Here is a 26,082-nt window from a genome sequence, read left to right on the forward strand (position 1 = left end):
ACGCACCGTCGACTTCCAGGCACTCAACAAGCATGCCACAAGGGAGACACAACACACCGCGTCCCCATTCTTACAAGCCAGGTCAGTGTGAGCTCAGACAAAGAAGATAGTTCTTGACGAATGGAACGACTACCATAAGGTAAAATTGCACGAGGATGACGTCAATCTGACCATCTTCATCATCCCTTGGGGCAGGTATAGGTATAAAGTCGCCCCTCAGGGCTAATACTAATAGGTCCCTGGTTCGAATCCGGATGGCAATGAACATTTTTTTTCTCTAAAATTGTCTCCTTTCACCTCCTTTCCCGCTCTCTAGCAATGTTCTGTCGTCTGCTTTCGTCTCCATTTTCTGCCCCCATCCCCAAAACCTCCTTTTCCCCTCCTCTGGGTTCCTGACTCTTTCTGCAGCCTTTCTACTGCTACTCCTTGGCTCCTTCTTACTGCTGTCTTTCAGCCACACCCCTGATCTTATGGTAGGAAAGATCTACTCGGACAAGGGCAAAAAATCTCGGAGGTCCCCTGTGCAAGTTACGCACCTCAAAGATCCCTTGGAGGTCCAAAATCAATGAATAAGAGTCGGATTTGGCCGCCACACAGGCAAAAATTCAAATGTTCTACCAACTGAAAATGTTTTACGTGTCCCGCGCACTCATATGTGAGGCAGTGTGGTGGAATCAGGCTTTCATCAAAATAATCAAAGTGAAGAAACTTGAATTTTTCCCAAAGGTTGGTGAATTTTTATCAAATTTGTGTTTTTTGGCTCAACACCTTTCATGCCCATTAAAGAACTCACTTCTGTGTGGATTTTTCTGAAAAACGTTGATTAAAGGATTTTAAAAAAGTAAATTTTCAGTTACCACGGACTTGTATTCAAGATAAATGGATATTTTTTTCATCCAAATAAAGACAATTGAACAAGCTTTAAGGTGATACCAATAACTCTACAAGCCCAAAAATTGACGAAAGCCTGATTCCACCACGTTGCCTCACTAATGACCTTAAGCAGTTGCGAGTGCCGTAAAACATTTTTAAATTACCCCCAAAAAACAGTCGCCTGTCCATTATCAGGAGTTGTTTCTCTTCCATTTTAACCTCTCCCTCAGCAGTTCTCACATTGTCTGGAGATTCAGGACTTCTGGAAACATGGTGTCTTGAGCATACAAAGCTGTGTCTGTCTCTCTAACCGTTTGGTCATTTTTACTGGTGTGTAAATGAACCTTGCCATCCTCACACACACACACATACACTACACACACACACACACACACACACACAAACATTGATATGCACACATAATATATTCACAGCACATCAAGGTATACACACACACGCGCACATATAAAAGCACAAACGCAAAGCAAAGAGACCAGTGTGTTCAATAAGAAGAGCTGTCCTCGTAGGCTGTGGGCTCCATCTGTTGTACTATCTGCCAGCTGTGCCCCCTACCAAGTTGTTGAGGAACCTGGGTACTGCCCCTGCCACTTCCTCCACTGGCTCGCCATAGTAGTTGATCACCTGACATGGAAATATATGTAATTGTAGAAGTTTTACACCAAATTCAACACAATTTAGATCATTAGAAGGCCGGATGCTTCACCCTGCCTTTCAGTCACTATCACTATCAGGGCTGACCCTGGCTGAGTGGGATACATTGAGGATCTCCCTCTTTCTATTGTCTTGTTGTATCCCACTAGGCATACATTGGATCTGACAGGCAGAGTGAAAGCAGACTGTCTCCTCAAAGATGAAAATTAGTTTAGTTTAGCTAATTTTAGTACGTTTTACGGCACTTGTAACACAATTGGCTTTTGTATGAGCCAAAGATTAGAGCTGTTACTAGAGAATAATATACAAAGAAAAGGAGAGATAATGAAGTAAAAAAATGTTGGCGGCCATTTTCTCCCTAATTTTACTTCTGAAACCAGGTGACCACCTCCTTCAATCGCAAATATCTCGACTTCTATTAAGGATAAACGGATATTTAAAAAAATCAAATGCAAGGCAAATGAGCAACCTTTAGGAAGATACCAATTTAAACTCAACATACCCAAAAATTGACGAGCGCCTGATTCCACCGCGTTGTGACACATATGGCTGTGACTCTTAACATCAGAAACTCATCCACTGTGTTACCCGACCCTCATCCTCACCCACAGCCACCCCTGACCTTCACCTCAGTGACCCCTGTGCAAAGATGACACAACACACCCACCCACAGTGACCCCTGACCCCACTCACCTTGAGCGAGCCCTGCGCGACGGCAACAATCTCCTCCAGCCTGTGGTCCTCCACCAGGTCGCTGTAGTTCAGGAACAACTCCCTCAGCCTGCTGCAGTACACGGTGGACCGGTGAGGCAGGGCAGGTAACTCACTCATCTGAGGGGCAATAAGGAATACCAGTTTATGGACAGATTTTGTTTGAGTAAATAGAATTGCTTTAACACATTAATAGTAGAGTTGGGTCAGGCTCACTAAATCAGTGTCCCCGAGTAATGAATGATTCACTGATACTACCTGCAAACGAGCAGGTCCACTTGTGAAGATTCGTTTGCTACTCACTACACATAGGACAACAGTTTGTTTAGCAAGCAAGAGGATGGATGGAGAGACTCCATGCATTCAAGCAGGCCAGCGGACGGACTCCTTCCATTGCATACTACTTACACCCCCGCCCACACCCGTCCCCCTCCTGACCCACATTGTAGCTAGGCATTCATGGCTGAAATGTCTCTACCCCCACCTCCCCCCCCCCCCAAAAGTCATTTGGAAATTCTGGGAATTTGGGAATTCTTTAAATTTCACCTTCGTGATAAATTGGAAGGTACACAGTGTGACCCACACACGAGGTGAAAGGTTACACACATAGTACTCTGTCACCAGCCTCTCTCACTCCCCGTAGCAATGCTAGTGGCTTGAAACGTTAGGCCTAATTAACAAACAAGCTAGAGTTCGTCCGTTTGCATGCCCTCTCAGTGAATAAAATTGTGGATCGGGCCCAAGAAACTAACTGACTTGAGATTCGCAGTCCGCTTGCTCTTGTTTGCTGGGATAGAGTTTGTCCGCTCGCTGAGAGTAAAATTATGGAGCGGACCCAAAAAACGAACTGTCTTGAGGCTCGCAGTCCGCTGACATGGCCACCCGTTACCCGCTGGCTCTGACTGAGTCAGCGGGTAAAGAACCCGTCCGGTGGCTTGTCCCAACTCTAAATAACAGTCGTTTAGAGCAGAGAAAAAATAAGACGGATGGAATGAAAGAACAGCGGGGAAAGAAAAGAAGCAGGACCTACTAGCAGCGCCCTCATACTACCTGCAAAGACAGACTGATATTACGTTGCAGTGGTCAGCAGATGAAGTCTATCCCTGTTGGATCTGGACAGCATATGACTTAAAGACCACGGCTAACCTTAAAAATGCTAAATTGTATACAATAAAATGTTTACATACATGCACCCACACACACATAACATCCCCACACATACTCACACTCAGACTACTAATGTATAAATTGACACGTGTATACAAACACAGAAATATTCACTGAACAACAAACACCGAAATACAGTTACATGCATTCCACAATGCAAACACACACACACACACAATATAACATAGAGCTTAGCATAGACCAAGTCACCTGAAGGTCCCATGTTCCAGTCCCCAGCTCCCCGGCCAACTGTTGTATCTTCTCAAGGTAGCTCATCAAGCAATCCGGCACTAGGGGACACACACACAAACGCACAAGTAGAAATATCAAGGTAAAGTACTCTTTTTTTAAAGGAAAATGAAAGGATATAGCATTCCTAAAACATAACAGAAAAGGATTTAGTGCAAATACCACTGCAAACACTTTTACAAATTATGTTCATTATATAGGTCAAAGGTCAGATGAAACTGTTAACTACAGTTATTTTCATGCAAACTTTTCGCTGTAATATACCAAATGAGACATCGGGTCAGCTGTTCTACAGTCAGACTTTGACGTAAATGAAGCAGAAATACGATTCGTTTACCAACTACAATGTTTACAAAGGGGTATGATCTGTGTATCTGCTATTATATTTGCAACACGAAGACTTGATTCATCTGCCTGGTATGACGTTTACCTTCTTCTTCTATGTGATGTTGACAAAGAAATTATAACGAGAATCTATTTAATTCCTATGATGTGTACTAAAATATGACCTGTTTACTTGCTATGATGTTTACAAAGGGATGAATATGGTTCCTTATTTACACATTTGTTTACCTGCTATGATATTCAAAAAAGGACGGGACGTTATCTGTTTCAGTCCCTCCAAGTGGACAGTGGTCAATCGACGACAGTTTCGCATCAAACTGTGAATGGCAGTGTTACTGAGATCTGTGTACAGAGAGGGCGAAAGTGTTGAAGTATGTGATAGAGGTGTTAGACTTTGTCATTAAGGTTACCAGTACAAGAGAGAAGAAAGCTGCATTTGACATCTGTGGTGTTGCAGTTAGGCTCTTTATTACTGGAAACGGAAAACATGAGTTCAATTTCCAAGAGAGAAGGTTTTTTTTAAAAATTGAATATCTCCATATATTACTTTAGCTAGGATGATGTAGTTCTCTCAGACTGGGTTGCCCTGACAGAACTGAAGTAGTCTGCCTCCTAAATTAGTCTAAATTGTGTTGATGGGGGCGTGAACACATACAATTTATCTATGGTCTAAAATGTTACAACATGTCATAAAGTACTGGCAGGACCAACAGTTTTACTCAACTTGGTCAGTTGATTGATTGTACGTTTTAAGCCCCTATAGACGTAATAATATAGGAGGCAACGTGGTGAGATCAGGAGCTCGTCAAAAAAATTAAATCCGAGAATTTTTTTCAGCCAGTTCGGACATTTTTTTCGAATTTTTGTTTTTCGGCTCAACACCTTGCACGTCCATTCAAAAACACTTTTATGTGAGGATTTTATGGAAAACATTGGCACAAAAAAAGTAAATTTGCAGCTTTCAAGGATTCTAAAGCTATGGAAGGGCCATTTTTTTGTCAATTTTACTTTTGAAACCAGGCGACCCCATGCACCTCCTTCAACCGCAAATATCTCAACTTCTATTCAAGATAAATGGATATTTTATTCATCGAAAGAAAGGCAAATGAAAAACCTTTAACTCTTTAACCAAGCAATTTAAAATGACGTTCCCGTATAATTCTCGAGTTTGTGGAAATGCGACCTGACATATTACATTTTTAAAACCGCTTGTTTTGAGTCAAACTGATCAATAAAGCATTACCCAGAAGTAGAATTCATTTATCTTTGACTTCCGGGTCAAACTAAAGGCTTGTTAGCTCATACTTTTTTATATTCGGCCCGTACGATAACACAATAATAACTTTGCCTCCAGCCATGGTTACTAACATCAACTACCGGACGCTTCCACCGTCCAGACGTGGTTAAAGAGTTAAGATGATACCAATATCTCCATATGTCCAAAAATTGATGAGCGTCTGATTCCACTGCATTGTGACAGAAATAGACAATTCAGGAGTCAGGTTTCTTTGATCCTGCCTGTCAAGGTCAATAGAAGGAGGAGTGGTGGGCAATATCCCAGCACAAAATGGAAATATTGGATAAAATGACTTTCCTACTTGGAAATCAAATTCAAGTCTTTTGCGTACAATGGGGAACCTTTGCACCACAGACATCAATTTTGTCAGCAGTGAAAGCGTTAAGTATGGTCGGAGACGAAGGTGTCAGATAAATTCCGTAAGGGAAATATCAAATATGACTTAAAAAGTGAAAACATAAAATATAACCAAAAGTGAAAACATCAGATATGACCAGAAATGAAAATGCCAAATATGGCCATTAGCAACAATGTCCCACACAGTAGAGTACAGTCAGTAAAAATAAAGTCACGTACGTGTGTTCCAGCCCAGGTCAATGATCTCCAATAGGGGCAGGTGCTCCGACAGATGGATCACAGACTCGTCCAGTACAGTGTCTGAAAGGGCAAAACAAGTCAACCATTAAGGTCTCAAAATCTGGATACGGCTTAGGCTTAGGTGAGACATATCAATGATGACTAAAGCAAAGACAGAGTTACTCACTTTGACTGGCTAACAATAGTTTATGCTTAGGGATAGATTACTCAAGTTGACCTATGCTCTAGACAGACTTACTCAAGTTGGCTTAGGCTTAACCCTGGAAGCGTGCAGGCCCTATATAAATGGCGTGAGCCGGGCTACCCGGGAAGCGCGCACGCCCTATATATAAGGCTGACCTACTTCGACCGGGAAGCGCGCAGGCCCTATATAAAGGGCATAGACATTGACCCTTTTCAATGGAAAATTCCAGTGTTCCTTATATGGAAAATGACGTAGTCAATTACAGGCCAAAGGTATAAATAGTGACCAATGACTTTGCAAGTTATCTTGACCTCGTAGAGCGTCTCTTGGCCGAGATATCGATCGATAAAGTGACGCCATCCTGCTGAGCGACTACACGCTATGTGTTATCACTTGTTTCGCCGTGCTGATGTACTAATTGTTGAGTCTATTGCGTTCTCGGCTTTGTTTGTATTTATTTGATCGCTGATCATTTTTGAATGGCTCATTCTATCAGCTTAAAGAAAATATATGCTTTTATATGCTTTTTATCATCCGTTGAGCCGTAAATGGTCATTTTTTAGTAGCAGGTATACATTTCGCATATCTCAGCTGTTTCCCCCCCGCCAAAACCCCATGTTTACAACTGATCGGCCATGGCGGCGGGGCATTTTGGGCGGGTTACTTCCGATGAAACGCTGAGCACTTCTAGGGTTAAGACAGACTTACTCAAGCTGACTTAAAAGTAGGCTTTAGCTTTAGCTTAGACCAGACATCAACACATACTGGCTTAAGATAGGCTTCAGTCAAACACACTCACACCTGCTGGCTTAGGTTCAGATCAAACATACTCACAATCATAGACTTAGGTCAAGTCTCAGATCAAGCATACTTACTTTCTTTGGCTTGGGCTTAGTCTCCAATCAGACATATTCACAAACTCACAGATATTGGCTTGGAGTTAATCTTAAGCCAGGCATACTCACTCATGTTACTGGCAATGCTGAGCTCTGTGAGCTGTGTACAGTTCTCAGCAATGAGCTCCAAGCATCGTGCACTGAGCGGACAGGCCCTCAGTCTCAGCTGTCTCAGAACTTTGCATGCACTCAGCAGCTGGTTCAGTTCTGTGTCTTCCTCTATCTCCTCACACCAGGATAGATCTAGTTCTTGCAGCTGGGGAGACACACACACACACAGACAGATATATATTGATAGACACATACATAGACATGTAAAAATACAATAATTGACACACTGATAGACTCACACCAGGATTAGCAGGTTACATAAATAGATAGACACACAAATAGATACAAGGGGACAGATAAACATGCACCATGACAGGTCTCGCTTTTGCATCAGGGAACTTGCATACAAATATATGATATACAGACATGTACAGACACAGACACAATGATAGATATTTACACACCAGGACAGCTGGGAACATGTGCACACACACACACACACACACACACACACACACACAACACACACACAACACACACACACACACACACGCAGACACATTGATAGATGCTCCCATTGATAATATAGACACACTGATCCACACAGAAACATGTAAGGAATACATACCAGCACAGCTGGGAACACACACACACACACAAACATATTGAAAGCTGCTCACATGCAGACAAATGATAGACACACAGACACATATAGTCATAAAGAGAGACAAACAGCGGGTCAGTTCCTAGCAGCTGGGAATACACATATTATACAAGTAGACATACTGATAGACACAGACACTGATAGGCACACACACATATACACACTGGCAGATACACTGAAAGACAAACCGATAGATAAACACATTAACACAACCTGCAGATACACATAGATAGGGGCAGAGATAGAATGATGGTGTATCCCAGGAGGGAAGGGGGGAGAGAGAGAGCGAGAGAGAGAGAGCGAGAGAGAGAGAGAGAGAGAGAGAGAGAGAGAGAGAGAGAGAGACAGACAGAGAACTCACAGTGTGGACCAGAGGCTGTGTGGACATAATCTTGAGGGCAAAGTTTGAGATTTGTGACTCAGCTAGCTGCAGTGACGTCATGGGCCGTGCAGTGACCAGTTGAAGCAGGCCTGGGTCCTGGATGAAGGCGAGACCTGGACACAGAGGAGAAGGGTGTGAGGAAAGGGAGTGGGTGTGGGAGGGAGAGTTAATGTGGGTGAATATGAGTTATGACTCAGTGGAATCATGCGCTCTTCAATTTTTGGGCATATGGAGTTATTGGTATCAGCTTAAAGGTTATTCATTTGTCTTGCTTTCGATTAAAAAATATCCACTTATCTTGGATAGAAGACGAGATATTTGCGATAGAAGGAAGTGAGGTCACCTGGTTTCAATGATGAAATTAGCGAGAAAATGGCTGCCAAAGTTTGATAACTCCAATAGCTAATGAGTCATTGAAAACAGAAAAAAGACATATTTATACCTACATGTCAATGTTTTTCAGTAAAATTCACATGGAAATGTTTTTATATAAATATGAAAGGGATTGAGCCAAAAAATAAAAATTTGATTAAAATTTCCAAACTGGCGGAAAAAATGCCTGTTTCTCCGATTTCTGTATTTTGATGAGCACCTGATTTCACCATGCTGCCTCAATATGTGTTCATGAACGTGGGGGGAAGAGGGGTGGGGGGGGGAGTGAGATAAGGTCAGTGACTTCTTAGCAGTCCTGGGTCCTGGATGAAGGCTTGACCTGGACATGGAGGAGAGGGGCGAGAGGTGTGACTCAGTGTGAGTCTGTGCCAGAGCAGGAGCAGTTGGGGGGGGGGGGGGGAGGGGTGTGATGTCAGGGGTTGAGCAGTGGCCTGCCACTCATTAGTTGTTATAATCAACCTGCCTTGCTTTTTCCTTGCACTAAATGTCAAAAAAAGAGGCAAAGAGAAAAAAGGGGAGAACCTCCTACATCATACATTGAAAACGCAAAATCTGACAATGGTCTATAACTTCATGAAATGATACATCAAAGCCGAGAGCAGGGATGGCAGAGGCCTGTTGTGGCAAGGAGTATGGCACGAATGGACAAACACCTATATATTGTAGGGCTACAACACACCTTTACTATGTGTAGCACTATTATGTGCAGTATGAGCAGTGCTATGACCCACCTGTAAAATCCACCTGATTCAGCTTCTTACACAGCGTCAAACTCCATAAGCCTAAGTCAGTGACACGATCACAACCCTGCAGACATACAGAGGTCACGTCACCTGCATGCTGTCCAATCGGAGCTAAGACATTATCGGAAACGAAGTTGCAAGAGGTTCCTCCGTAGAGTCGAAGAGAGGCGAGGGTGGGGTTGCTAGACAGGAAATGTCTCAGGCAGTGCAAGCCTATGAGCTCGTCTTTGAACACGGACCCGTTGACGCTGACCTCTCGGAGAGCGGGCTGGAAGAAACGCTCGTGGGAATACGAGTCTGATGTTGTCTGTCCATTTGTGTCTGGCGTTTCTTTGTTTCTGTCTGAGGTTGTTTGTTTGTCAGTGTTTAATGTCATTTTTGCGTCCGTGCCTGACGGTGCTTGTCTGTCTGTGTCTGATATTGTCTGTCTATCTCTGTCTGATATTATTTCTCTGTCTCGGTGTGATGTTGTTTGTCTATTTGCGTTAGAATTTATTGGTCTATTTTTGTCTGAGTTCGTCTGTGCATCTGCGTCTGACGTTGTTTGTCTGTCTGTGTTGGATGTTGCCTGTCTGTTTGTGTCTGATTTTGTCAATCTATTTGTGTAGGAGGTTGTCTGTCTGTCTGTGTCCAAGACCATTTGTTTGCCGGTCTCTGAGTCCGTCGGTGTGTCTGCGTCTGAGGCTGCCTGCCTCTCCATCACATGTGAGTCAGTCTGGCATGAGTATAGCTGGTCAAAGTCTGGAGTTCGAGCCTCAGACTCAGTGGCACATAGGACAGAGCTATCCTCGACATCAGAGTTGGGCCTTGCATGGGAAGGCATCACGTGGGAGGGACAGGGAGTCAGAGCTGAGGCGTTGTTTTCTGTTATCACTTCGTTGTCAGTTAGTGCACACAGCTGTGCTGTCACTGTGTTGTCAGTTAAGGTGTGCTGTGCTGTCAGTGTAGTGTCATTTACGACAGGCTGCTGTGCTGTCACCGCGTTGTCGGTTGCAACAAGCTGCACTGATACTGTTCTGGCACTCACAACGTGCTGTAGTGTCTCTGTGCTGTCAGTTGCAACATCTTGTGTTGTAACAGCAGCAGGAGAAGAAACAGCATCAGCAACAATATCACAGCTGGATGGCGCAGAAGCAGTATCACTAGTGACATCAACATCAGCAACAGCGACAACAATGTCAGACGGTGAAAGGATATCATTAGACACATGAGAAGATGAAGCCTCAGCAGATGAAGCAGCAGCACCAGTCACCATGGTAATCAGAGAAAGATCCTGTAATTCAGAATGAGGATCAACATCATTCTTCAAAGCAACCTGAGCCTCTGGGCCGCTTTGGAGGTCATTAGAGCCAGTCGACATGAAAACCAGAGGATCAGTGTCACCATCATTAATGTGTGAATCATCAGCATGTCCAGGAGGGCGGTGGTCATTCATAGACCCTCTGGTCAGCCAGCAGTCTCTGAGAGGCGCCACAATGGCCTGGAACTCCTCCAGGGTGGCCAGAAGAGAGTCCAGCATGCCCTTGGGCAGGAAGTCACAGGCCAGGTACAGCTGGACAGCGGCTGGCAGACCATAGCCAGATAGGTAGAGCAGGGACGTGCAGTCCACCTAAAAAAAAAAAGGGGGGGGGATGAAAAGAGCAGGGATGGGGAGGAGCGTTGAATTTTAGTTAGTTTGATTAAAGAGAACTACATCAACACAATAGCACATTGTGTAGAAAAGAGAAAAAGCAACAGAAACAACAGTAGGAGAATAAAAAGGTAGGTCATCCAACCACCTATGGGGATAGGGGGAGGGGGAGAAAGGGCAGGGAGAGAATAAAGTGAAGGAGAGAATGCAAGTCACACCCTAATGTAGTCACAAATAGTCATTTAGTCATACAGTAACAATCACACAGTCACTCAGAGAGCGACATAGTTACACACGGAGTCATATCATTACTTACAAACACATTGTCGGGTAATCCACCTACCTTAGTCCAGCACAGATTTACAGAGCGCAATGTGGGTCCACACAGCGTACATAGATGTCGTAGACCTGTGCTGGTGAATGTGTTGCACCGTGATACATCTACACACTGAAGCTGGGAGTCATAGGCTGATTGAGCGGTTGGTAGCTGGCACAGGGAGACAGAACCAAAAACGTTGTCAAGCGGCAGCAGCACAGACATCACTAATTGTACAGAATATCACAATATGAGTCCTCTGTGAATTTGTTTGTCTATAAATGTGTTCCATTCTAACTACATGCATGCTTGCTGGATTAGCTTTCTGTGCGAGTGTCTGAGAAAGTATCTCCCCAACAGATTTAACTAGACAGATTCCATGCTCATGTCTATGAATGTGACCTTGCTCACCTGTATACCGATTTCTTGGCTCAGCTGTTTGGTCCAAGTGTGTGTGACTATAATGAGGGTGTCTCAACTCACATGTACACCAACTTCCCTGGTCAGCCGTCTGTTGTGTAGGTGTATGTGTCTACAAGTGTGTCTGTGCTTACTTGTACGCCAGTCTCCATGTTCAGCTATCTAGTCTCGTCCAGCAGAAACACAGTGTCCGTCATGTGATGGTGTGCAAGGCTCAGCTGTTGGTGTTTTTGTCCGAGTGTGTGTATGACTGTGAATATGTATTTCAGTGAGTGTCTATGAGTATGTCCCTGCTCATCTGTACACCAGCCTTCCACCTTAGCTGACTGTGTTTCTATGTGAGTCTCTGCATGTATGTCTGTGGGTGTGTATATCTATGGGTGTGTATAAGTGTGTGTGAGACTTTGTGTATCTGTGCGAGTGTGTAAGTGTGTGTAAATGTGTGTGTATCTGTACGTGCATATGTTAGTGAGTCTATGAATGTGTCTCTGCTCACCTGTACACCAGTCTCCCTGGTCAGTTGTTTGGTTTCATCCAGCAGGAACACAGCATCTGTGATGTCACAGTGGGCAAGGCTTAGCTGCTGTAGGTTTGGGGCGCTGGTCAGTAGGCACTGGGAGGTGGGAGAGAAACAGGGGAAAATGCATGTCAATGCATTACTTACAATGTGCACATCTGTGTGTGTTTGTGTGTGTAAGTGTGTGAACGTGTGTGTGAGTGTGTGTGTGTGTGTGTGTGTGTGTGTGTGTGTGTGTGTGTGTGTGTGTGTCCCCGTGCATGTGTCTGTTCATATATATGACATTTACCTGTACATGGGTGTCAGTGACGGTGATACAGTCCTCCAGGCTCACAGAGGTCAGATGAGTGTGTCGACAGGTCACTGGGGAAGCGAAGAGCTGGACCAAATTGAATGTCAGCTCAGTGTTGTCAGAAAGGTCCAGGCTTTGTAGATGTGTACATCTGCTGGGGCGGGCAGGAGGCACAGAAAAGCATACACTTACTGTAAACAAGCAGTAAAACCATCTACACATTCACAGTAAACATGTCACTCACAGCCTACATGCATATTGTACAATAAACATGTTATACATTAACTTGCAGTTTACAGTAAACATACACATTTTAAGTTACTAATCAAACATTGACCTTTACAGTAGACATGTCACTCATAAACCCATAATATATGCACATAAACACAGTTCTTTACAGTAGACATCTCTGTCATTTTTAGACAAATCCATCAATAGCTGATACAGAGGAAAACCATTGATCTGGAGAGCAAGGAACACAAGAACAGATGCATGCACCAACCTCTGTATTACCTGACAAAGACACGTTAACAAACACACCAATTAACATATACTGGTACATGAATCAATAGACACAAAAACAAACAAGAAACATTAAAATACAGACACAATATTAAGCACACACATGAATGAACAAAAACACAAACAGACAAATGCATTTATACCGACTTTTGTATCCAGTGGCTCAGACACATCAGTAAACATTTTTGCGAACAGACACATGACTATGTAGACACATAAACAAAAATTAACGTGAATTGACAGACAGATGTATTATAAACAAACAGACACAAGGACGGACCGACACATCAACAAAACAGATACATGTACCAACTTATGTATCAGCTGATTCAGACATACTGCAGTGACCAGTGGACTGTTGGACAAACTCAGAGTTCGCACTTGTGGCGGCACTAAGGCAGTCAGGGTCCTGGGGAGATACAAGCAGATAGATAGACAGACAGCCAGACAGACTGATGGACAGACAGACACAGAATCCTAGGGACACACAAACAGATTACAGACAGACCGACTATCAGACAGACAGAGAGTCCTCAGGAGATACAAAAGGATAGATCATCATTGCCTTTCTCACCCTGGGTCAGGATATAGGCCACGAACAAACACTCTCCACCTTTCCATATCCTGGGCTAGTCACTTGATGTCACTCCACGTCTTCCCACTTTTCTGTACATCCATTTCCGTGACTCTTCTCCAGGTTCCATGAGGTCTTCTCCTTGATCTTTTACCCTGTGGGTTCCAATCTAACAATTTTCTTGTTATGCAGCTGCTTGACTTCCTGAGAGTGTGTCCAATCCATCGCCAACGTCTTCTTCCCACCTCATCTCTGACCGGGTTCTGTCTGGTTCTTCTTAATACTTCCTCGTTGGTGATCCTGTCTGTCCATTTGATCCTCAGCAGCCTCCTCAGACATTTGTTCAAGAAAACCTGGATCCTTTTTATGCACATATGGGATGAGTTCCATGTCTCACATCCATACAACAAGACTGACTTCACATTTGATTTGAAAATTCTAAGCTTCGTTCGTAATGAGATATCCCTGGTCCTCCAAATCCTGCTCAAAGAAATAAATGCAGCCTGTGCCTTTCCAATTCGGGACTTTATTTCAGCGCCTGTTCCTCCCTCTCTGTCAATTATACTCCCAAGATAGCAGAAGGATTCGACGTCTTCTAGTGCATTTCCTTGTACTGTGACCTGCTCCTTTCGCCGCGCATCTATTCTTAGGACTTTCGACTTTCTGGGGCGGATCCTCAATCCAACAGACTCGGATAGGCTGTTTAAATTGTCTTCTTTGCTTGCATCTGTTCCTGAGAGTGTGACAGAAGCGCCAAGTTATCTGCAAAGTCCAGATCGTCCAACTGTGTCCAAGGTGTCCACTGTATACCGTTTCTGTGTCCTCTGGTGGTTTCCTTCATCAGCCAGTCAACTGCCAATATGAAGAGGAACGGTGATAATAAACATCCCTGTCTCACACCAGTCTTGATGTCAAAGTTGTCTGTGAGCTGGCCATCATGTACAACCCTGCAACTAGTCTCTTCGTACATGCTCTTAATGAGGTTCACCAACTTCTGCGGGATTCCGTGGTGTCTCAGTATCTTCCATAGTGTTGCTCGGTCTACACTGTCAAAAGCCTTCTCATAGTCAAGGAAGTTGACGATCAGCTGGGAGTTCCACTCCAGGGACTGTTCCACAATAATCCTCAGTGTGGCAATCTGGTCGGTGGTTGAGCGATTTTTGTGGAAACCAGCCTGTTCATCCCGTAGTCTTGGATCCGTTGCTGTCTTGATTCTCTCCAGAATGATTCTGTTGAAGACCTTACCTGGTATTGAGAGAAGAGTGATCCCTCTGTAGTTGCTGCAGTTGCTGAGATCCCCCTTTTTTGGAAGCTTCAAGAGGTGTCCTTCTTTCCAAATCCTTTGGGAACTTGCTCTCATTCCAGATCCTGGTAAACAGTGGGAGGAGGATGTCTGCCGTCACATTGGCATCTGCTTTTAGGGCTTCAGGTGGAATCTGGTCAGGACCGGCCGCTTTACCTTTGTTCAGCTTCTTAATGGCATCCAGAATCTCTCGTTTTGAAGGAGCATCACAGCAGATTGGTAACTCATTTTTTTCTGGCAGGATGTTTGGTGGGTTACTCAGTGGTGGTCTGTCCAGGAGACTGTTGAAATGCTCTACCCATCGTTTGGACTGAGCTTCCTTTCCAAAAATGTTTTTCCCCTTTTGGTCCTTTACTGGTACTTCAGATTTCCCGTATTTTCCAGCAAGTGTCCTTGTGGTCTGGTAAAGGATTTGCATGTGCCCTCCTATCACTGCTTCCTCTGCCTTCTCTGCTAGCCTGTTCATGAATTCCTCCTTGTCTTTTCTTAGTGATTTCTTGACATCTTTAGCTGTTGTCCTATATTTCTCCAATGCATCCGCTCTTGATCCTTTTGTTCTACTTGCATTCGATTCTGCCTTCAGCTGTCTTCTTATCCTAATTAAATCCAATGAGTGTTGGCTAATCCATTCCTTGTGCTCCCATTTCTTCACACAGAGTACTTCTTGACATGTTGATGTAAAGACTTCTTTAACCTTGGTCCAGTGTGTATCTACCTCCATGTCTTCCTTACCAAGATCAGCCAAGGGTTGAAATCTGTTCTTCAACTGCAGTTGAAACTCCAGTTTCTTGTGTCCATCTAAAAGACTTACTTGGAACTTCATTCTTTTGATTCCTGTTCTGGTTCCATGCTTTTTGAGACGAAGCTTTCAGAGTTTTGCTAACAGCAGATGATGATCCAATCCAACATCTGCCCCTCGCTGTACTTTGACATCTTCCAGTGAACACCTGAACTTATGAGAGATACAAAAATGATCAATCTGGTTCTCCATCGCTCCATCCGGTGATACCCAAGTAACCTTGTAGATCCTCTTATGGGGAAAAACAGAGCCTCCGATAGCAAGACTGTTGAAAGCACAGAGATTTGCAAATCGCTCACCATTCTCATTCATTTGTCCCAGGCCATGTTGTCCCATGATACCCTCGTAACCTACGTTGTCCTGACCAATCTTGGCATTAGCATCTCCCATTATGATGTTGACATCTTTCCTTGGCAGTTTGTCGATGACACCCTGGAGCCGGCTGTGAAAAGCATCCTTGTCATCATCCGAAGCATCGTTTGTTGGGGCGTAGATCTGTACTATGTTCATGTTGATGCTCTTACTTCTGGTAGTGAAAGAAGCCATGATGATCCTCTCCCCGTATGGTTCCCATCCTCTAAGTGACTTCTGTGCATACTTACTCAAAATAATTCCAACTCCCTCCGCATGGTGCTTGTCTTCCCTCCCAGAATATAATATTTGTTCCCCTGAGCTGAGCTGCTTCTGTCCAGAAAGTATCCAGTGGGTTTTGCTGACTCCTAGTATGCGCAGCCTGTGTCTTTTCATCTCTTGTGTCACTTGAGAACTCTTTCCTGCTTCACACATGGTGCGAACATTCCAGGATGCAATCCGGAGAGACTTGTTCGACAGAGAAGGTTTCCGGTCAGAAGAGCCCTTTCGGCTTTGTCCGCTGTCCTTCATTGTTCCTGCTGATGCAGAAACTCCTCCGTCTCCCAAGATGGAAAAATTATAAGGCATGTTTGTTCGTGTTTCTATAATTTTCCTTTTTTACTGGGTCAGGTAGTTGGCCCTCCGCAAACTGTCACTTTTCAGGTGGTCAGACCTATGCACCTTTAGTCGCCTCTTACGACACGCAGTGTCACAGCAGGTGTATTTTTACTCCCCCATAGTAAAACTATGGAGCCCCCCCCCACCTGCAGGGACAAAAAGGATAGATAGGAGAAGCAAACAGATAGACAGACAGACAGACAGACAGACAGACAGACAGACAGACAGACAGACAGACAGACAGACAGAGAGTCGAAGACAGATACGGAGTCCTAGGGAGATACAAACAGCAGATTGACATAGTGTCCTAGAGAGATACAAACACCGCAATCATTATGAAGCCGGTGGGAAAGAAGTGCATTGCAAGACTCCAGCCCCTGAAACCCCTCTACAAGAGCCCACTGACAAATATGCAGACATGAAAGTCTTAAAGGTGTTCTGGCCCGTCAGTTTTTCTCCAAATTGCCCCATACTGGAGGTCAAAGTGCCACACAGGCGTCTGATGACTCAAAGTCGTCATCCAAAAAGGAACATTAAATAAAATGAAAATAGTATGCCTAAATATTACAAAATCATGTGCGATTTTCTTGTTTGAATCATTTAGTTTTGTTTGTATTCACATATGAGTAAAGAAACTCACAATTCATTGATCACTTCCTAGAAGATGGAGACCTTGCCAATAGCTTACAAGGGAAAAGCCAGCGATGTCAGTTTGCTACATAACTTTTCTATGTTGCTCTCCATGAGGACTATGTCTCTATCTGTCCTTCTAGCCATCCAACATATGCTCGTCAACTCACTCATCAGTCAGCCTGAGGCTAAAGAAGTCCACCACTCTTGCCAAGATGGCCTCACTCTCCAATCCCCACGAGCCTTGGTCCAGCTGTGCCAGTAGACGGTCACAGCCCCGTCGAGTTGCATGACCCGCATGTCTGTCAGCGACCACCCACTGAGAGAGTCGAACTCTTGCAATCGATTTGAGTGTTGGCACACCAGCAGCCTCAACTGCATCTCTGTCCATTGCAACTGGGGATAGGGGGGGGGGGAATTATAAACGATAATTTACGTCCCTACTGACACAATCTAAATCATTTTGGAGGCAGACATACAGGGTGATCAAAAAAAAAACTATACAACTTTTTTTCGGAATATCTCGCGCAAAAATTGTTCTAGAATGCTGTAATTTGGAAAAGACATAATTCATTCAAAAGGAATTCGTTTGATATAAAATCCATGAAGGACAAACATGTTTTGAAAATGGAAACGGCTAAAAGAAAAAAGCACCCAAAAACCCAAAGATCACCAATGTTTAAAAAGCTTGTAAGGGAAGTCCTGAAAAGACTAGTTGACCTTTTTCTGTATTTTCTCTTAGACATTAATTTTCCATTCCAGTGACACTTAAACAATATTTAATTTCTTTTACAGAATTTTAAAAAACCTAATGATTTCATTCTGAAATTCCTAGAAGCAGTGCTCCACATTCCCTCCTTTGGACTCGACACATTTTTAACACGTCGTTTGAAATGTTGGCGCCCTAATACAAGGACCTGCTAAACCATGAGTTTTTAAAGCCACATACACTGTACATGTTCACTAAGAAGTGGCTTCTAGAGACAATAGAGTGGGGTGCCCAATAGACAGCATATTTGGAGTTAACATATCTTGAAGGGTGAAAATGGGCTTTGCACTAAACCAAATGTCATCGAGGAAATGATCCCTCTTTACAAGACAATCGAGGAATCATGAACACATTGCCAAGCTCTGATCCATGTCATCTCGGCCTAGCGAAGATGAACATGGTATAGTCGTGGGTTAAGATCTGCCATGAGAATGCAGACTGTTGATGTGTAGGAAAGTCCTAGCTTCAGATAATCCACAGACAGATGTCTCATGGGACTCGGCTACTGAAATCTGCGTTTAAAAGGCTGCGCATGGTGCGTGTTCAACCTGAAGTTGTCATTTTTTAAAGAACTTTTTAGTTCTGATTCGCTATAGATTCAAACCGACGGAACTTCTCTACTCTCGACGCCAAGGGTCTTGAGGGCACCTAAGCATTCTCTCCATGCCGTGCGCAGAACTTACGAAATGTCAGGGATGGTGAGTTTGTGGAGAGGTAAAGTTCAATACAAAAAGCTCTCTCTGCTTTTTACCAAACGTAGCCATGATCTCAGCAGGCAAAACAAAATTTGGGAAAAATTATATCTGCACACTTCTGATGACTGGTTAGACTGCTGTAGCTTGCAATAAAGGCGCGATTGTTGCAACTTTTAGTGGTTGACCTAATGTGAACTGGTGCGTCATGCTATGAAAATGGCGACAACGTTGAAAATGGGTTGTTTTTTTAATGCGCTATATAGAGCAAAACCATTCAATGGACTTATCTAAAATACATATATATCAGACAAATTCCTTTTGGCTTCCAAACGTTAAGTTCAAATCTGAAACGCAAAACTTCAGTATGGAGGAAGATATTTACAAAACAAGTGGTAAAGTTTTTTTTTGATCACCCTGTATTTGTTTGTGACAATCCACAGGGGCAGTTGAACTCTTAAAATAGATATGAAGGTCGGCATATATTTTGCATTTTTTAACCACTAAGAGTTCAAAACAACTGCTTGATGTAAGACTCCGCTTAGCTATTTTGAAAAGTGATGTATGACGTAGTTTTACACTGTGCACTCGAAAAGAAAATGTGAGGCATCATGGTGAAATCAGGCGCTCGTCAAAATAATTAAATCAAAGAAACTGTAATGTTTCAAGATCAATCTGTTTGGTAATTTTTATGAGCTTTTAATTTATGTCTCAAGACCTTTCGTCTCCTTTTAAAAACACATTTCTAAGTGTATTTTTCTTAAAAACGTTGACTAAAGCTACAAAAAAAATGTTAATTTGCAGTTATCAAAGGACTCTTAAGCTTTCAAAGGAGATGGGAGGCATATACTTTTCTCACTAATTTTACCTCTAAAACCCGGCGACCCCAACCTCCACCAATTGCAATTTATATCTCAGCTTCTGTTCAAGATAGACGGGTATTTTTTTTTTTCCATTAAAAGCAGGGTAAATGAAACAGCTTTAAGATGATTACAAAAAATAACTCAACCCATACATGCTCAAAAATTGACGAACCCTGATTTAGCCTACCCAAGTTGTGACACATATATATTTATATCATCAATTTAACTGAGTGTTAGTGTTTCCCAGAAGGGAGAATGCAAGCTTCTAGAAGCAAATCCCAAATGTCAGGCGCTTTTTCGGTAGTTCCCACCCCCCAATTATTATTCGCCTATTTTCCTGTTTCGGGAATATAATAAAATAATCAAGATAAAACTCTACTGATATCGGCCTAGATTGAATATTTGAAGAGATTTCTGCTTTGAATTTACTTTAGACTAAGTACTGTAGATTCTACAAGAACAAAATGGAAAATAATTACTTGTTAAACGCTTCTTTGTAACATGATGACAGTAAATGACATGCAAAATGGTTAACTTTCCAATTTGGCAATAGGCGCATGTTGTCAATGAACAGTTGGCCAAGTTGTACTTCCACTTCTGACCAAAACAACAATGGTGACAGTTTGGATGACAGTCATTTTGCCAGAGACGGCGCACTTCATGATTTTGCAATTAACAACACTAACAGTAGGCCTGGGAGCAGTGCTTAATTAGAAGGTAATTTTGACAAATCGATTACCTCGATCTAGTATTTTTACCTAGATCTAGATCTACTACTCAAATACAAAATCGAGATCAGCGAATTTCGAATAAAATAGGCCAAAATAAGGGGGGTGAGAACTATCGAAAACGAAGTGGATCAGACAGCAGAGATTCTAGATCTAGATCTATCTAGATTTCTAGCTTTAACTTTAGGTAGTGTCAATTGCCACCGAGTGAAGCGGTGGCAATTGACAAAAATTGACTTTTTGTCAATTGCCACCTAAGTAAATTGGAGCTCTTTTGCGTTGGTGGGTAGATCTAGCTTATTGTGCTCGAGTGCTCGGTGTTGTGCGTTCGCCTCTCTGTCCCTCTGTGTGTGTGTGTGTGTGTGTGTGTGTTTGTGTGTGAGTGTGTGTGTGTGTCTTTTCCTGACCCCCGTCCCCCGATTTATGTTCCCTGATAAAACATGAATTTCTGCTTGAGTTTGTGTGCGTTATTGTGACCTTAGAACTTCTAAAATTGCCTGTGTTGGTTCAACAGCAAAGTGTAGGCTAAGGCTAGCCTAGATCTAGGCCTACGTCTCATTGAAAACACGCCAAGTTGGTACCGTAGCCGTAGCTCTAGACTAGTCGTCCAATGAAATTAGTTGAGAACAAATTGACCCATTATAATATGAAAGTGGCTATTCTCACCCGCCCGGAAGTTCTCGCAAGATCAACTCCTCCCCTCTTCTCTCTCTCTCTGTCTCTTTCTGAATACTGTCTATCGGTGTGGACGATCAAATTGATCAAAACAAAGTTTTAAAATGATGTTAAAACACAAAAGTAAATTAATTTGGTTGTCTACAAAGATGCTACGGCTATTTAACTTTTCGAATCGAGCCGAACTACGCGGGTCGCCATTTTGTTTTGCCCGGAAATTCTCGCACTACTCCTCTCTCTTTCTCTCTCCACTGCCCACAGACAAAATTGTACGCTTTTAGTAGGCTACAGTTGTAATGGAACGTTTGTTCACGGCACAGAATTCTACAATTTTTCTGTTATCACAGTGTAGAATTCTGTGGTTTAGGGTGAACGCAAAATTTGGTGAACGCGCACCGGGTGAGAATAGCCACAAGACTCGCCTGCACTATTCTCACTGCGGGTGAGAATAGAGGTGGCCTTATAATATATAATAAGACACACATTTATTATAATAATGCTAAAGATAGTGTTGTTTTCAGACTTGACACTGCTTCACTTGGTGGCAATTGACAAAAAGTCAATTTTTGTCAATTGCCACCGCGTCATTCGGTGGCAATTGACGCTAGATCTACCTTAGCCTTAACTTTAATCTAGACTTCATGTTCACTTTTGTGGATCATGTGCGCACTCGCTGGCTTCCCTTTTCTTGGTTTCAGCACTTCTAACTTGTAAAGCCTGTCACACAATTTAATTGAGGTTAATTTCTGCTTCTCTTCGTATTATGAGATCTAGATCTAGATCTAGATATATATTCTAGATCAAGAAATCTAGATCTAATCAATAAATCAAAATCAATCAATGGAATTCGATGAATTTTAATCGATCGAGATAAGACGATAGACCATTGACACGTAGAAATCTAGCGGTAATGATGGTAATGTCTTCTTTGCTTTTACAAGAAAGGAAAACAAAATGTAAACAAAACCCAACTTTGAGCGGAGCAAGTCTTACCGTTATGGTCAAGCTATTGACAAAATTTAACTTTAAAGATAGACATCATTTGCAAAGGAATGTTGACATCGCTTCCGCCATGACTGTACCGTGTTGTATACACTGCCTTCAAACTGCCTTGCAAACGTTGAATTCTGTTGCTAAGATTGGTAATCTAGAGTCATTTCCCCTGCTGTAACTACTTTCGTTTTCACTTTACAACTTCCGTTCACAACCCTGTTGATAAACAATGGGCCATGGACACGAACAGGTGCATAATGAATGTCTTCTGTAATAATTTGATAATCAGATCTGTTTTTGCACCACGTCACCACATATAGAATCTAGATCTATTCATGTCTTTGTATGATCTTCATTTATGCTTGTATTTTGCCTGATTAGGTTCGTGGGACTTAGATAGATCTAGAATCTAGATCTAGATCTAGATCTAGATCTAGATCTAGATCTGTCAAGTTGAAGTAGAATCTAGAATTATTAAAAATTGCAATTCGTCTACAAAGTTGCGTCACTTTTCGTTTATAGATAGACCTATAATTTATAATAATAGGGAGGAATTCTGTAACGAGCGACCACAATTAAAAGCCTAGGTCTACATCTAGTGACACCCACTGCAGAGTATGTTGTCTGAGTTGTTTTTATGGTCTGCATTGTATAGAATTAGAGTTTCAGTAATACAGTTTTAAGCTTCGTTTCGTACTGTACTAATGATAGAATCTAGATCTAAGACTTAATTTTAACAGAATAATATAATTTTATAATAATATAAAACTACTTCAGCTTTTAGTTTGAGGTACACACTAAAAATAACCCCCAAAAAGGTCAACTTGCATTCTTTGGCCAGCTCTATTTCTCCGAACGCTCAGAAAAATAAACTTGCTCTATTTCTCTGAAGGGTTTCCGCTCTCGAGATTTGTTGATAATAATTGTGAATGGATTGGCCTGTGTGTGTGTGTGTGTGTGTGTGTTAATGTTTGAATGTGTGTGTGCGTGTGTGTAAGTGAGTGTGTGAGTGTGCGTGTGTATGAGTGAGTGAATGTGCGTGAGTGTGTGTAAGGTATGAACGGGGTGGGGGGCATGGAGGGATTTTTTGTTTTTGTTTACATGCAAAGATTGTAGTTTTTGCTAGGTGACTAAATGCAAAATAGGTTAATTACTGCTCAGGTCGATCAGTCTTGTTTTCTCGCAGTACCTTGAAGGCATTTTCAAATGAAGTATAGTCCGGGAACGTTGCCCCAACCACAACTGAAATACATGTATCATGTATCTGAATATTCAGACATTTAAAAATCTCTAGCTCTAGAAATTGAATTCGATGCAAAAAAAATGCTTCTTCCCAGTCCTTTCAGAATGATTATGACACCTAAATCTCGCAAATAACCAAACAATCTCAAGAATGGAAACCGTTCGGAGAAAGAGAGTTCAGTTCAAGATTATTTTCCCGAACGTTCGGAGAAATAGTCACTTTGTAATTCTTTATCATTGCAGCCACTGGATGTTGATCTAGATCTAGATCTAGTGCTGAAAGATGTCTAATATAAAAATCAAATAAATATATTCATGTGACTTTAGATTCTGTGATTTTCAGTTTTGCCATTAAAGAAGTTGCACGATCTAATGCTGCCATAGAGATACTTTAAAAAAAAAAAGTTATGAACTTAGAAGTTGTTTTTTTTAGTGAAGCAGTCACAAAACTAAAACTAAAACAAACGTTTTGTGTGCTGTATATTTTTGCAGGTGTTTTGGTCCATTGAATGTCTTCTTTTTAATTCTTTTTATGCAGCCTCTGTGAAAAGGAGCAATGAGTGACGGATGCGGCAAAGGATTCGATCATTGATGAGAATATGATTTGTCATAGTGACAGATAAGATGAATGAATCGTATTTCCATAACTGTGTTGAGAATGAGAGACAGATCATAAGGACTTTGTAAAAGATTAGTCGAATGATTCTGTCATTGCTACAAGATAGTTCTTTCATCACCACAATGAGGCAAACAATTCTGTCGCTGCTTCAGCCAGCCTTTCCATCACCATTTGTGACTGTTGCTATGTGCTGTGCCATTGTGGCTGTGTGTGGCCTCGGCGACCATCTTCTAGTGAAGACCTACAGCATCAAACAGAGTAGCCGACTACTTCGTGCTCTCATCGACAATAGTTCACATGCTCTTATTGGTGGGCTGAGCTGGGCAGTCGTGGAAGGCCCCGCACTGTTTACGGGAAGCAGAGCATGGCTGCACTGTGTTCTCTGTACGGCTATAGCCTCGGCTGTGGATGTCGATCACTTCCTGGCCTCTGGAACCTTCAGGCTAGAGGTTAGCTAGTAGTATTTGTCATGTTTCAATTGTCATATTTTTGCCTCATGTTTTGATATGTTTTGCTTTGCACTCATATGCTTCAATGTATATTGTTTTGTTGCCATGTTTGGATCTGTTTTGCTTCTGTTGTCTTCATACATGTCAAAGTTGATGTTTAATGTCAATTCAAGTGTCGAAGGAGCTACATTTGTCTCTGTCTTATTGGGTTGTTTTTTTCAGTTACTGTGCAAACATGAAAATGAAAATAAATGCTACTTCCATGTGTGTTTCTTGCAAAACATAAAGGGGAACAAAGTAATGCTGAGATAATGTAAGTTTCTGGACAAATATCACATATGTGTGTCTCATAAATACTTAAATAAAACAATTTACAGTGGATTCCTGTTATAACGAGAGGGAGGGGACCGGTGTCAAATGTCCGTTATAGCAAGATTCTCGTTATAAGGGACCCAGTAATAAATTCAAGGAAAAAAGTAAAGTAGGCCTAATCTATGAGTCTGGTTTTCGGTTTATTTCATTTTGTAATCTCCCCTGATGATGATTTGGTTCAACATGACCTTTAAGTAGTTTAAGTCTTACTTGATCAAAAGTCGAATCAGGTTTCTTTCTCAAACGCTAGCGATATTGACAGCTCGGCGTTGGCGATCAGAAAGAAAGTTCTCTAGGCTAACTCGCCCGCTGTGTTGTACCCCACCCCACCACACCCTGTGGTGCGTTCCGTCTGCTTGCGCAAAAAGGAAACATACCACACCCCGCCCACTTCACACATTCACTCCGTCCATCACAGTACAGCACTATGACCTCTCCATCCCCGCATCGGTGAAGTAGAGGCGTGGTAGACCTAGATAATCTAGACTAGGCTGGCCTATCATACGATGCGTTCTGCTTGTCTGTGCATGCCACACTCTCCGCACTCATTCGATCAGGCCTTCACTGTTGGCACTCGTGGGGTCTCCCATTCTTTGTTTCGCTAGATCACCAACAAGTTTCTCAACTGGCGAGGTTTTACATTAATAAATAGCCTATGCGCTGTGCACAGCAGCAGCTATATTCCGGTATAACCGACTCACGTGTTTGTCTGATTGCGTAATATTAGTATTTTATTTACAAACATAAAGAAGGGAAAAAAACGGGGTTTTAGAATAGTGTCTTTATAACAGACTTCTCGTTGTTTCAGGACTCGTTATAAGTGGATTCCACTGTATACAAAAGTCACCAAAACAATACTGATTGTACATTTTTATTTTGTATATCAAAAGTTAAATCAAAACAAATACTGACCACATGCGTGTGTTTTGGATAAATATGAAAGTGTAACAAAACAAATTATACTGACCTGATGTTTGTGTTTTGGATAAGTGCAAAAGTTAAAAACAAAACAAATACTGACCACGTGTTTGTGGTCTGGATTAGTACAAAAGTTTGACAAAACAAATACTGACCTCTCATTTGTGCCTTGTTTCCTCTGACCAGAAAGCCCTAAAGCTGAGAGGACGACCTCCCTTCCACAACACCGGTCTACTTGTGCTGGCCGTCATCGTGTGCTGGGGACTCAGGGGCTGGCACCGGAGTTTCTCTCTGCTGGCCCTGATGCTCCTGGTTGGAGGCTTGTCCCACCAGCTGAGGGATGGCCACCGGCGTGGGCTGTGGGTGCTCCCACATGGCTCCAGCCCTCCACTGTCAGCTGGCGTATATAGGGGTCTGATTGTTTTGTTGGCACTGTGTGCCCGTTTGCTGTACTGTAGGGGGTGGGGGATGGCGATGGAGGATGTGGGGGGCAGGGAGAAGTATTATCATAGGCCTACAGAGATGGTGTAGTGGAGGTTGTGTAGTGGTAGAGGGAGGGGGGTGAT

The 26,082-nt window shown here is 42.6% G+C and overlaps 2 protein-coding genes across 3 annotated transcripts; one reads left to right on the forward strand and one right to left on the reverse strand.

The window, feature by feature from the left end:
- Positions 1 to 985: 985 nt before the first annotated feature.
- LOC101862000 lies at positions 986 to 22,037 on the reverse strand. The gene is made up of 14 exons (XM_035973181.1): positions 21,917 to 22,037; positions 17,367 to 17,592; positions 13,235 to 13,330; positions 12,397 to 12,550; positions 12,087 to 12,203; positions 11,198 to 11,341; positions 9,213 to 10,833; positions 8,068 to 8,201; positions 7,061 to 7,247; positions 5,891 to 5,971; positions 4,246 to 4,359; positions 3,634 to 3,713; positions 2,239 to 2,376; positions 986 to 1,515 (listed from the first exon to the last, which is right to left on the reverse strand). The coding sequence occupies exons 2-14, from the start codon at positions 17,585 to 17,587 to the stop codon at positions 1,423 to 1,425; spliced, it is 3,180 nt and encodes a 1,059-aa protein (XP_035829074.1). The 5' UTR covers positions 17,588 to 17,592; positions 21,917 to 22,037; the 3' UTR covers positions 986 to 1,422.
- Positions 22,038 to 22,109: 72 nt separating this feature from the next.
- Positions 22,110 to 26,076, forward strand: LOC101861329 (transmembrane protein 267). Of its 2 annotated transcripts, none has more exons than XM_005111368.3 (3): positions 22,110 to 22,166; positions 23,697 to 24,226; positions 25,703 to 26,076. In XM_005111368.3, exons 2-3 carry the CDS (start codon positions 23,858 to 23,860, stop codon positions 26,045 to 26,047), a joined length of 714 nt encoding a protein of 237 aa, XP_005111425.1. In that variant the 5' UTR covers positions 22,110 to 22,166; positions 23,697 to 23,857; the 3' UTR covers positions 26,048 to 26,076. The 2 variants fall into 2 exon arrangements, with proteins under 2 accessions (XP_005111425.1, XP_035829075.1); XM_035973182.1 differs by lacking the exon at positions 22,110 to 22,166 and adding an exon at positions 22,442 to 22,531.
- The last annotated feature ends 6 nt before the right edge of the window (positions 26,077 to 26,082 follow it).

This window comes from Aplysia californica, unplaced genomic scaffold (assembly GCF_000002075.1).
Source record: "Aplysia californica isolate F4 #8 unplaced genomic scaffold, AplCal3.0 scaffold01049, whole genome shotgun sequence".
NCBI classification, from domain to species: domain Eukaryota; kingdom Metazoa; phylum Mollusca; class Gastropoda; order Aplysiida; family Aplysiidae; genus Aplysia; species Aplysia californica.

Coding starts and splice junctions, on each gene's coding strand:
- LOC101862000 (XM_035973181.1), bottom strand. CDS start 17,587: ATGGACAGAGATGCAGTTGAGGCTGCTGGTGTGCCAACACTCAAATCG. Junction 5,972..7,060: donor CAGCATTGCCAGTAACATGA/GTGAGTATGCCT, acceptor TTGCCCTTTCAG/ACACTGTACTGGACGAGTCT. Junction 1,516..2,238: donor TCGCGCAGGGCTCGCTCAAG/GTGAGTGGGGTC, acceptor TTTCCATGTCAG/GTGATCAACTACTATGGCGA.
- LOC101861329 (XM_005111368.3), top strand. CDS start 23,858: ATGATTCTGTCATTGCTACAAGATAGTTCTTTCATCACCACAATGAGG. Junction 24,227..25,702: donor CTGGAACCTTCAGGCTAGAG/GTTAGCTAGTAG, acceptor TCCTCTGACCAG/AAAGCCCTAAAGCTGAGAGG.